We start from the raw sequence: 12,708 nt of genomic DNA on the forward strand, positions 1-12,708 counted from the left end.
TCCTCAACTCTACAATGTTTTTTTTTACCCCACTAATGAAAGAAACTGTTCTTTCCAAGGCTATTAATGAATTTTTAAATCCCCTGGCCTTTTCTCGATCTCATGCTTCTTCAATGACAGCATCTGACACTTGATCACCTCTTCTCAGCTCCTGAAGGCCCTTTCCTACCTAGGTGAGCATGACACGACTGCCTCATTTCTCTTCCCACCTGATTGCCTTTTCAGCATCTTTTTCAGGATCATCATCCATGCACCATCCCCTTGTGTGGAGGCATATGTCAGGGCTCTAGCCTGGGTTCTCTTTTCTCCTTTTTTACTAACTTTCTTGGGCTACCCCATCAGTTCATAATGGATTAAACTATCAGCTCTTTACAAATGACTCCCAAATCTATATATGTAGTGAGCCTTCAACTCTCTCCTGAACTGTAATCCTCCTACCCTAACTACCTTTAAGACTTTCTGACTTAATGTCCTGTAAGCATCTGAAACTCACTGCCCAAAACAGACTCCTTCCCTTAAAACTAGCCCTCCTCTTAACTTCCTTCCCTGTTTCTGTCTAAAACACTCCCAACTTTCCAGTCACTCAGATTCACAACCTAAGAGACATCCTTGACTATTCACTCTCCTCCCTCAACCTCGCCACATGGTCAACTGGCAAATTTCACCAATTCTACCTTATCTAACATCTCCTGCATCCATCTTCTCTCCTCTCACACAGCTACAACCCTAGTTCAGGTCCTCACTACCACCTCTACTCATAACAAGGGAAAAACCATCCTAACTGGTTCCCTTGTACCCAATCTCTCCCTCCCCTTTATCCTCCATACATGTGCCAAAGAGAATAAGAGAGTACAAGTCTGCCCATGTCACTTCCTGACTTAAGAAGCCTCAGTGGCTTCTTGTAGCCTCGAGGATAAAATAAAAACTCCTCTTTGGCATTTTAAATCCTTCATAATTTGGTTCCAAACTCTCTTTCCAGACTGATTTGGTACTCTACTCCCTCCCTCAACTCCCTACTCCACATCCTTTATATTCCAGCCAAACTGTCCTTCCCCGTTAGCTGTACACAACCTCCTATTGTCTTGCCCTAGGCCCCTAAAGAGACTGCCCTCCATGCCTCGACTTCTCTCCCATCTTCACCAGTGTGCTCAGAATCTCTAGTTCACTATGAAATTCAGCTCAAGTCCTATCTCTTTACAAGAGGCTTCACCCCTCCAATTGCTAATGTCCTTCCTTCCCCCTACTCCCAACCATTATTTTGCATTTCTTCTGGACATAGTTCATATTTACTTATATTGTTACATGATGCTTTCTTCTAGTAGAATTTAAGCTCCTTGAAGGCAAGGACTGTTCATTTTGTCTTTATATCCCTAACACACTAACAAGCAGTGCCTGATGGACAACAAATGCTTGTTGACTTAAATTAAAAAATAAATCCCAAGAAATTAACTTCTTTCTTCCTTCCTTCTAAACTGGTAGATCAGGGGAATGCCACATAGTATAACTTGATTTCAATAAGGCATTTGACAAAGTCCTTCATGATGTTTTTTTATGGACAAACTAGAGAGTTATAAGCAGGATAACATAGAGAGGGATTCATAACTGATTGGTTAATCACCCAAAGAGTGAATGATTAATCATTTCATGTTGATCAGAAGGAATGTCTGAAACAGAGTGCCCTGGGGGCTTTACTTTTAGCCCTTTTCTATTTTTATCAGTATTTTTAATGAAGACAAAGATATCATGGCTATCAAAAGTATAGAAGATGAAAAGCTGAGAGGGATATTTAACAAAACAGATGATACCTGGGAACTAAGACCTACATGGGCTGGAATAATGGATTGAATTTAATAAGGTGAAAATTAACAGAAATAAATGTCAAGTTCAAAAAGTCAATCCCACAAGTAAAAGGCTAAGGCAGCCCTCAAGAGAAGATCTAAGCATTTTGGGGGAACCCCAAGTACAGCTGGAGTCAGTAATGAACTATGGCAGTCTAACAGGTCAGTGTGATCTCAGAAAGCACTAAGAGAAGTGGAGAGTGGCCAGAATAAAGGAGACTCTACCTTCCTCACACCATATTTGGATTACTCATTCCACAAGTTAATTCAGTCAACCTACAAACACTAAGTGTGCCTAAGACTATACCAGACACTGGTGAAGATAGTTTGACTAGGACATGTCCCTCCCATCATTAAGCTTATAGCTTATTGGTAAGATAAAATATCAAATCAGCTATAATTATTGGGTTTGCTTCTCAAGACACAATTTAGAAAGGATATTGACTATCAGGAGCATGTAAAGTCAGGCAATCTAGATTGGGAGGTACCTCAAAATCATGTCAAACAAAGACTGGTTAATGGAATAAGGGATATATATATATATTTTTTACCAGACTCAAAGGACAGAACAAGGAATAAGAAGTGAGTTGTAGAAAGGAGAATGTTGGCCCTTTGAGATGATCAAAAGCAGAATGAGCTTCTACTTCATGAAATAACACTGATCTTTAGGCACAGTTAATCAACACACATTTATTAAGCACTTACTGTGTTCCAAGCATTGTGCTAGGCAATGGGGACACAAAGACCAAAATGAAACCATCCTTTCCTTCAAAGAGTTGACATTCTCTCAGGATAGCCACGTCTATAAACAAATGTCGATAAAATATATGCAAAATAAATAGAAAGTACTTTTGGGAGGGAGGCTCCTAGGGGCTAGAGGTATCAGGAATGGGTACATGCAGAAAATGATGCTTGGGACTCTAAGAGGCAGAGGTAAGGAAAGAGTACATTCCATGCCAGAGGAAGATCTACTGAAAAGGCACACAGAAGGAAAAGGAGAATGTTGTATGTAAGGGCTGGACAGCAAGGGCAGTTTGGCTGGACTATAGGATGCAAGATTGAGAGTAATGTATGATCAAGGCTGGAAACTCGAGGTCCACTCTCAGTGATGGCATCAAGGGAATTCTTGATCAGGTGTAAGTTGGCCTAAATGTCCTATGGCACCTCTACTGAGATAGGGAGGATAGGGAGAAAGATGATCAGCAAAACACTCTGTGATGAATTCTGAGGAAGGAAAACAGGTTCTCGGCCCCGAGGCCAGCTCTCCAGGCCCTCCATAACCTGCTGCCACTTTACCTTTCCAGCTTTACCTCACCTATTACTCCTTACTATGCCCTCTAATACTCCAAGCAACTATACTATCCTTTGCCCCTTGGACAGACACACTGTTAACGCCATCTGGAACACCCTTCTTCCCATTCCTCCTTACCTGCTTTGCTTAGCATCGCTGAAAGTCCAATTCAAATACCATCTGCTCCAGGAAGCACATTCTGCTATAACCTTCCCCCCAGGGCCTCGTATAAATTTCCTGACCCTCTAAGACATTCATTATGCAATATATTATAGTTACTGGTGTTTGTCTTAGAGTACAGACCATTTGGGATCTCAACAGTCATCTTAGTATACTCATTTTTCTACATTCTCAAGTCCCAGAATAATCACATAATAAATGTTTGTGAATGAAAGGCATGACAGTTATGATACCTTTGGTTAAAATCAAATTCTACACAATGTACTCCCTCAAGGAAAAAGAAAAGCTGAATTTGAAGTTGGAATCAGGGTCTGAATAGTTGGAAAAGTAGCTGCCTCCTCATGAAGCTATCAGATGATGGTTTCCTATTACCCTAATGAAGTCAGTCAAAGGGAGAAATACACACATACTTGCTATATGTATTTATGTACTTATGTATACATATTTAAAGGAACTTGTCTTTAAGCATGTTATAAAGTTAGACTTCTGAAAATAAAAACACAAGAAAAACCAGTTAAAAGGACCAGATAAATGTTACCAGTCTCCTGGGATAAGATAGTTACTATAGATGAACACTGAAATTTGGCTCCAATTTTCTTGACAGTAAAAACAAAAAGAGAAACATTTTGAGTAATGTAATTTTTGTTATCTGATTAAAAAGCAAACAACTTCATCTGGAGAGAGAAATTTTTCCCAACACCAAATTCAGTAAAAAATTTACTGAGTGGTTCCTTATATAAGGGATTATAATAAACAATGTACACTATTTCCATTACAATTCCCCCCAAAACAGCAGAATATACAAATATTCCCAAGGAATACTCTGGGAAACATGCTCAATTTAAATGTTACCTTTGCAAATTAAAGGAGTTCAAATGTTCAAATCAATGTCCATTCCTCTAACTCAAGCAGCCTTAGGCTGGAAGAGGGAAGGTTCAACAACATAGTTGGCCAAAGTCTGTTTTATTAAAAAATTGTTCTGGACTGAACATGTACTTCTGTTTCAAAGCCTGTTCTGTCAGACACTCCCATTAGCTTCCCCTGGAATGTGGCTGGGTTAATGTGGGAACCTGCCCCAGCTCAGCTGAAAGGAGGAAAGACATTTCCTCATAGATGAGCTTAATTGTGATGCTCCCCTCCACCAATTTCTAATCACCAGCACAATGACGTGCAGTAATAGTAATGCTATTGATACAATGCTTTCTATTTCCATATTCAAGATGGGCAGAATGAATTCTATAGCAAACAAATTGGGAATGGGAACCTGGAATTAGCATTACAGTGAACTTCGTACCTACCTGAACTATAGCTGTCCGTAGAGGACTGTGAGATGGAACGAGATAAGGATCTTCGGCCAGTCTTGGTAGGGAACTTGGTGAACTCCTGCATGTCATCAGCAAACTGAATTTGCTACAGGACAAAGAGAATAAGTTGAAAACCACACAGTAAATGTCCCAGTTGCTTCCAGAAAATCCCTCTGTACTGTCCTTGCTACTGTAGTACAGAGGCAGTGCTGTGAAATATATGGTCCCCACTAAGTCAGACAACTTTACCTCTATAAGTCAGGGGGGAACAGACTCCCAAATACCTGTTATGGTCACTTTCTCCTCTCTCTGACCAGATAGACTGGAAGCTTTTCTGCCTCAGACTCCATGACAACTTTTACAAATTGTCTTTTAATCTGAATACCAACATTTTTCCTCCTTCCTGCCTCCCTCCAAACTTTAATAATATTTAACTAAATCAATTTCCTTTTTGTCCAACCCCCCCTCTAAATACCACCTGTCAGCAATCTCCTTTCTTCCTTATATCTCCCTTAGCACTCTGCTGTCCTGGGGGTCATTACAATCCTTCTGAGAAATAGTAGCTTAGTTATGATTGTGGAACATGGAGATATTAGAAGCAAAGATCTTTCTGTGAACCCAAAGGTTTTTATTACTTTTCAAAATCCATAGTGAGCCTCAGAAACTCTTAATGCAGTCAAGACTTGAAACATCAGAATGCCAATACAAGAAACCATATAGGAAAAAAAAAACTGTAATAAAAACCTGAATTGGTAAAAATTTAAATTATAGAGTATTTCAAAAATTAAGCAGAGGTTAGGTTACGAAAGAACATACAATAACTTGCCTAAAAACAAAGCAAAACAAAAACAAACCTCTATTGCTAGGTCAGTTAAATCAGATATCCCCCCAATCTCTGAAACCATCTTTACAACACTGCTGATGAGTAGCCACCTTCAAACCAGAAATAATTCTATTTGTTTAAATCTATAAAAGCATCCCACTTCCTTTTACATGCATGCATCCATGTGGCTGTCTCTGTTCCTAAGGACCAAGTTTCAAAGTATAACTTAGGCAGCTAGATATGTACCAGTCTAAGACTGAAAAAGCATGAAGCCATATGAAGGTCAGGAATGACCAGAATGTGCAGCAGTAAACCACAAGACTCAAGACTATGCCACAGTGGCAACACAGTCACAGGCTTTCAAACCTCTGCATAACAAAATCAACATAGAATTATAAGTAGATAAAATACCAAGAAAAATAAAAGGTCAGGATCCCGGAGACCAAAGCCTAGACACATTTATTTAAAGTCCTGTTTAACATAATATCTAATTGAAAAGCTATGTTTATGCTGGGCAAGTCTGGGAGTGAAGGGAGGAGAGGAGAGCCATACTGTGCTTTCGAAGGTCTGAGCTCAGACAATTTCTAAAGGCAAGCAAGGGAATGGTCCACATCCCCCTTCCATTTTTTCCTCCCCAAAACCTTCTCCTCTCCATGAACATTAACAAGGCACCTTTCTTAAACTGTAAACTCAAACTGAGTATGAGAACGTAGGAGGCGAAGGAAACGCCTGATACTCATCCAGGAAAGGAAAGTTACCCCTAATATTCATGAAATGAGAACTCCAACACAGACACGTACACACTGGCACCAGAGCTTGATTAACAAGTTGGCCTGCAAGCCAAGCCAAAGGATACTTTTTTGGTTTGGTGTTAAAACTTCAGTTTTAAAATTGTTTAAATGCCAACAGGACAGCTGCCTTTTAGAAAGTCCTTATTGAAGTGTTCCACAGGTCAGCATTTGCCCTTCCAGATAGGATTTCCCAGTGGGTATCACATGACTTAAACAGTCAGCAAAGCTAGTTTTACTAAAGAGATTATATCCAGTTCTTAGGCAGTATCCTTTGTCCTGACATGCTGTTATTTTTTGGTGGGAAAAACAACAAATCCGGCAGTCAGAGCAATCAATACCTCCCAACAACCTACCATGGCAGCTCTCTCCCTTCCCCAGTCTCCCCATACTGGCATACCCGGAAGCTGCTCTCCTCTCACGGCAGTTCTGGCGATGTCTCCCTCTCCAGCTCAGCTCTTTTCACTAGGTTCCGGGCATGTTCCCAGACACCACCTACCCTTGGGGTAGGGGAGGGAGGTGTCATTTGCAATTAGATTTTAGATTTAAATTGTTTTTTAAAAGAGGCTTTTGAAAGTCAGCGAAGTATTTCTTTACAGCAACTGAGGAATGAATTAATAGCTATAATCTCCATACTTGTATTAACAGAGCTCATCAGTCCTCTAGAGCTTAGCAAAATCTGTCCAAACTAAAAATATGAGACAGCATCACAAGCAGCTTAATAATCCAGTGTATGGTCCCCAACCTCCCCATCTCTCAAAAACAGATGCTTGTCACACATGAAGCACACAGAACCCCGACAATGAATCAATGATTGTCTTCTCGAGATGCTAATCGCCTCACAACCAGCCCAGCATTTAATCTCACCTTTTCCTTGGCCTGCCAGTTCCACTGGTCACGATCACAGCCAGGGGAAGAGATGCCAGTCACCAACATTGGCTCACCTTCATTCAATAAACTGAAAGGTACCACAGTCCAAAAGAAACCTGATGTCACAAGTTCTCTTTCTGAGTGGTACCTGATCTTAAGAAAAGCCTTTCAAGGGGGTGGAGCTCCCTAAGTTTTCCAGCTACAAATGAAAATTTAAGTGAAAGAACAAGGACCCAAAATAGTCCAAGTCCCCAATCTAGTTCCACAACAGATACCTGTTTAACTATGGTCAAGTTTAGTCAAGTAGGATATTTTAACAAAATACCTTGCTTCTGTTTCTCTTTTATCTAGCACTTTAAGAGACTACCTGGGTGAAGGAGGGATTAAAAAATGAAGAAGGGTGTTCTGATACTCACAAAAGACTTTAAAGTAATAGACTTGTTTTTTATTTAAAACTCTTTAGCTTATATGTCTACCAACTCCTAAAAAGCCTCATTCACAAATGAATAAATAAGAAGACCAAAATCCTACTCAAGTTAACATCATGTCAGCACAACTCAGGTCAGTCTGGCCCTTTCCCTTAAAACATCAAGCCTAAATCCAGTTTTATTTGCTGTGATCAAGATAATTAAAAAGCAGATCAAGTTTTGCCTAAGTATTTCAAAAGAAATTCCTTGGAATAGATTGACTATTACAGTAGTAAACTGTCTCTAGCTTGGGAATTGGGTTTTGAGAATATGGCTAAGAGAGAGAATGCTAAAGGCCTGGCTAAAAGAGCACTAACTCTGGGTGTAACTCAAAATTAAGTGACAAGGCTGATACAGGTCAAAGAAGGGATCATGGGAAATCCAGAATAGCTAAAAGACTCAAGAGATGAAAAATAAGTTTTAGAGCATTAGCTGAGCAGTGGGACAGCCTAAAAGGGTGGGAATGCAGAGACTAGGATTCAAATCCTACCTTGGATACTTTGGTCTTTTATAAAATACAGTGAATACTCATACTACCTATTTCAAGGTTGCAAGGAAAATGCTTGGTATATAAATTTGATTAACTACTCTGCACACTGGGCACATTTTGGGGAAAAAGCACTCACCTCCAGGAAGTTTGATGTTCCCCTCAATATAGTCACTGCCCAATAATGACTCACCTTCCTGCTAAGGTCCAAGAAGGCAGAGATTTCCCCTCCCCCAAACCCAGTTCCACAGTCTGCTCTGGCCCCTGCTTTACCTGCATTCTCACAGGACAGAGATCTAACACTCTAAATGAAAGCAAATTTATCTATCAATCTTCCTCATACTTACCAAAGACTAGCTCAACTCTCATCTCACGAGAATTCCAAAAGCCTTACTGTAAGCTGTAGAAATCTACTTTGACATACCCCAGTATGATCTGTGATAAAGTAAAGTGAGTCTTCTCAAAGCTGCCCTTTTCTCTAACACCAAGCAATCTTTGGCACAGCTCCTTTAAAAATTCAATCAATGTTTAGGCCAGTCAATAAAATCCACAGCTATTCTGCAACCACCTCTTCTGTTCCCAGCATGTAAACTGGTCCTCAGAGTCTCAGCAGGTTCTGGCTGCTCCCTGCCCACGTACCAGCTCTGTCCTCTCTCCCTGTCTCAAGTTTCTTGAGTTCTCAGTCTCCCCAGATGGGGCCTGAGTTCTGGGAGAAGGGGGCTGACTAATCAGAGCATGCCTCCCCCCCACCCCCACTCCTTTCCCAGGCCATGTCTCAACAGTAACAGGATACAACATACACACAGCTAGAGTCCAATTCCACACACTGCCAGGAGGAACATTCCCTTCAAAATGGGACTCAACCTGATCCTCTAGTCGATGCTGATGGGAAGAAAAGGTGAAACATAGAATACCTGAACCTTTGCTTCAGGGCAGCATTGTTTGCTTCCATGCCTCACCCATCCTCTCCTTCATAAAAAAAATCCCATACTTAGTTGTCTTAAGTGTTTTGTTGAGGACGATCAAGCAACTCAGGCCCACAAACTACCTACAGTACAGAGGTGAAGGGCAATAAAGAATACTTGTCCATTCAAATATGGAAAGTTTTTCCTGAACAGTGCCAATTTATAACTACTACTACTCATATTAATGTAGTGTCTACAGTTTAAAGAACTTTCCTTATCAGAATCCTGTGACATGAGCAATGTAATATTATCCCTCCTTTGCAGAGAGGCTACTGTGTACTTCTAGTCTTGGTGAGACAGGAAGAAAGCCTCAAAACAACAAAACACATACACACAAAAACCCCCTCACTTGATCCTACCTTCCCACTATCATCCTATATCTCTTCTCTCCATTTGGGGCTAAACTTGAGAAAAGTGTCTATATTCCTTCACTTTCTCTCCTCTCACTTTTCTAAACCCTCAGCAGTTTGGCCTCTAACCCCAAAATTCAACTGAAGCTGTCCTTTCCAAAGTGACCAACAATGTCTTAATTGCCAAATCTAATGATCCTTCTCCTTCTCAACATCTCTTCAGTCTTTGACATTGGTCACCTTTTCTTCCTGGATATTTACCTAAATTTCCATAACACTATTCCCTCCTAGATCTCCTTTCTATTCAAATGTCCTTTTTAGTTACTCTTTTTCTGGCTCTTCATCCACATCATGAACACAGATCATGGAGGTGAACTCTAAGGTTCTGTTCTAGCTGGCCTTATAGAGGCAGCTTGTGGCACAAAATGCTGGGCCTTGAGTCGGAGAAAGATCTGAATTCAAAAGGGTTTCTGCCACTTATTGGCTTGCATGACCCTAGGCAAATCACCTAACCTCTGACTCAGTTTTCTCAACTGTAAAATGGGAATAATAATAGCACCTACCTCACAGCGTTGTTATAAGGATCAAATGAGATAACTTTATAAAAAGCACTTAGCACAAGGGCTGGCTTGTGTTATTTGTCCTTCGTTTTCTAAGAGGACTATGACATCAGGAAAATAATGACAGGACTTGCAGTTGGCTTTGATTTGAGTGAGGAAGGGCTGTGCAAGGTTACACACTCACTTTCTCCTCCAGAGTCATCTGGGTCCAGTGGCCTGATATTTCCCAGGATGAATGGAGATGGACCAGGGTGAATGAGAGACCCTGACCCTTTTAGGCTAAGGCTTTTTCAGGTTCTCACTTTGGGTGAAGTAATTCCTCTTTAGTGAATAGGCCTCTTTAAGAAGTGAGTCAAGGGATGGCCCCTTTAATTGAAAAAAAAAAGGGAAAAAATAAAACTTGGAGGGGAAGACCCTCAGGGTTGCTAGTGAAAAGAGAAACAGTTATCACTGACATTGACTCTGAGCCAGGAGGGCCCAAAATATAGCCATTAAGTGGAGCTTGGGCAGGGACCTACTGCAGTCCAATCTATGAGCTTCAGAAAGAACTGGGTTTAAGGTAGGTAGGGAAGAAGGAAGGAATGAAGGAAGGAAGGTAGGGTGGGATGGAGGGAGGAAGGAAGGTGAAGACACTGGAAGACGCTGACACATAGGAGGCACTACCCGTGTTTCCCTGATAATAAGACCTATCCCGAAAATAAGCCCTCCCCTCACTGTGTAAGATTCCTCTAAAATAAGCCCTCCCCCGAAAATAAGCCCTATTGAGATTTCTACTGTCGTGAAGGTGATCCCCTGTGCCACACGCTACATTACGGTACCCTCTGTATGCACCGTCCGTCGTCTCCCCCCCCCCCCCGAAACGCACTTCTGAGCTGCATCCAATCAGAGCTGCAGCAGTGAGCGCGTCATCCTGTTCTTCCCCAGTGATTTGCTTGCTGGCACCATTGAGAGCAGTGCCGCGGAGGAGAGCTGAGGCAGGACAACATAAGCCGTCCCCTGAAAATAAGCCCTCTGGTGGTTTTCTTTCCAAAAAAAAAAATAATAATAATAATAATAATAAGACAGTGTCTTATTATCGGGGAAACACGGTATATAAATGCTTATTCCCTTCCTTTCCCTAGCTCCCATCTCTAAGCAAATGATTCCCAGATCCATATAATCAGTCCTACTCTTTCTTCTGAGCTACTGTCCTGCATTTTCCACTGCTTCTTGGACATATGGAACTGAATATCCTATTGGCATTTCAAACTCACCATGTCCAAAACAAACTCTATCTTTCATCCTAAATTTTCTCTCCTTCCAAGTGTTCCTATGACTGTTAAGGACACCATCATCCTCTCAATGCTCACAACCTTGGTGTCACCCTCTCCTCCTCCCTTTCCCTCACCCCATCTAGCCAATCTTGTTGACTGTACCTGCACAACATCTCCACTCACACTCCCAGCTCAGACCTTCATCACCTCTTGCCTGGCCCACTGCCACAGCCATCTACCTGGTTTCTCCGCCTCAAGGCTCTTCCTCCACATACTCAATGATCCAGTTACTTGCCGATCTTTGGCCATGACACTCCATCTTCCAACTATGTGTCTGCACTGATCAGTTCCATGCCTGAAAACGCTCTCCTTCCTCACCTCAGCCACTTGGTTTCCCGGGCTTCTTTCAAGACTCAGCTCAAAGAGGGTACATTTCCCAAGCTCCTAGCTAATAGCTCCCCTTTCAGATACTGAGTATCTCTCTTGTATGCACCTAGCTATTTATATGTTCTCTCTCATTCGAATGTAAGCTCTTTAAAGGAGTGGGATGGTTTCTTTTGGTTTGGCTTTCTTCACATCCCCAGGACCCAACACACTACATAGCATATAATAAGCATTTAAAATGCTTGCTGACTTCCAACGTTTATTTAGAAGTATCATGCAAGCTGTCCATAATGTCATCTCATTCTCACTATGTCTAATTCAACTTCTTTTCTTCATTTATTTTTTGGCCAAGGCAAACTAACCCTAGACACCTGCAAAAAGATCATTACCCAAATTTGCAACTTAATTGTCTAGCTATGTGACTTTGGGTAAGTAGTTGGGATTCAGTTATACTAAATAATCTCTAAAGCCTTTTCTACTTTTCAAGTTTGTGACTCTCTAAGCAATGAAAACCACAAGTTACATTTATGCTAGTGTGTGCTGTGATGATCTCTTCAAAATAAATGGTTTCCAAGTGCTCATGGGGTATATATACCACAGGCAAATCTCTAGTGGGAACTGTACTTTTGGGAAACAATTTAGGGTAAAAAGTAAGCTATCAGATACCAGGGCCAAAATCTCAAAGGAACTTAGGCTTTCTGATATTTTATCAAGTAGCCAGCTATGTAATTTCTTAGGTAAGAAGTTAATAAGATTGTAAAGGCAGCACTTTCCTTCTTCTGATGTGGCACCCTCACTGAGGTGATATTAAAAGTTGCTCTTCAACAAACCAAACCTCCTGTGATACTGTTTGAGAGAATGAATCACAACTGTGAATCAGACCATCCTGTTGGAAAGCTGAGTTGTGCAAACTTATTGGAGGGCATGGGCAAGAATTACAAAAAGAATGGACAACCCACCTTGTGTCCTGAATTGCTGGAGGAAAAAGCTACATTAAGTAAGATCATAGAGCCACTGGAATATCAGAGAGGTCATGCTTAACTAAAGTTGAAAGACGCCAAGAGATAAATGAGCTACATAAAGATCTACAGGTGGCAGCTGAGGAGCAACAGGGCCATTCTCCACAACAGTGGACAATTCTCACACAA

At 41.2% G+C, this 12,708-nt stretch overlaps 1 protein-coding gene across 7 annotated transcripts in view; it reads right to left on the bottom strand.

The window, feature by feature from the left end:
- Positions 1-12,708, bottom strand: part of AHCYL1 (adenosylhomocysteinase like 1) — a 46,114-nt gene that overhangs the window by 15,068 nt on the left and 18,338 nt on the right. For 3 of the 7 annotated variants that reach the window (XM_069090418.1, XM_069090419.1, XM_069090414.1), the window contains exon 2: positions 4,608-4,719. In XM_069090418.1, coding sequence (XP_068946519.1) covers positions 4,608-4,719 — 112 coding nt within the window. Of the gene's footprint in view, positions 1-2,543; positions 2,641-4,161; positions 4,499-4,607; positions 4,720-6,580; positions 6,734-12,708 lie in introns of those variants that run through there. The other 4 variants (XM_069090413.1, XM_069090412.1, XM_069090416.1 and 1 more) reach the window with 4 other exon arrangements.

Source organism: Petaurus breviceps, unplaced genomic scaffold (genome assembly GCF_028583685.1).
Source record: "Petaurus breviceps papuanus isolate PSGF00001 unplaced genomic scaffold, PetGlider_PUasm1.0 186, whole genome shotgun sequence".
NCBI lineage: Eukaryota > Metazoa > Chordata > Mammalia > Diprotodontia > Petauridae > Petaurus > Petaurus breviceps.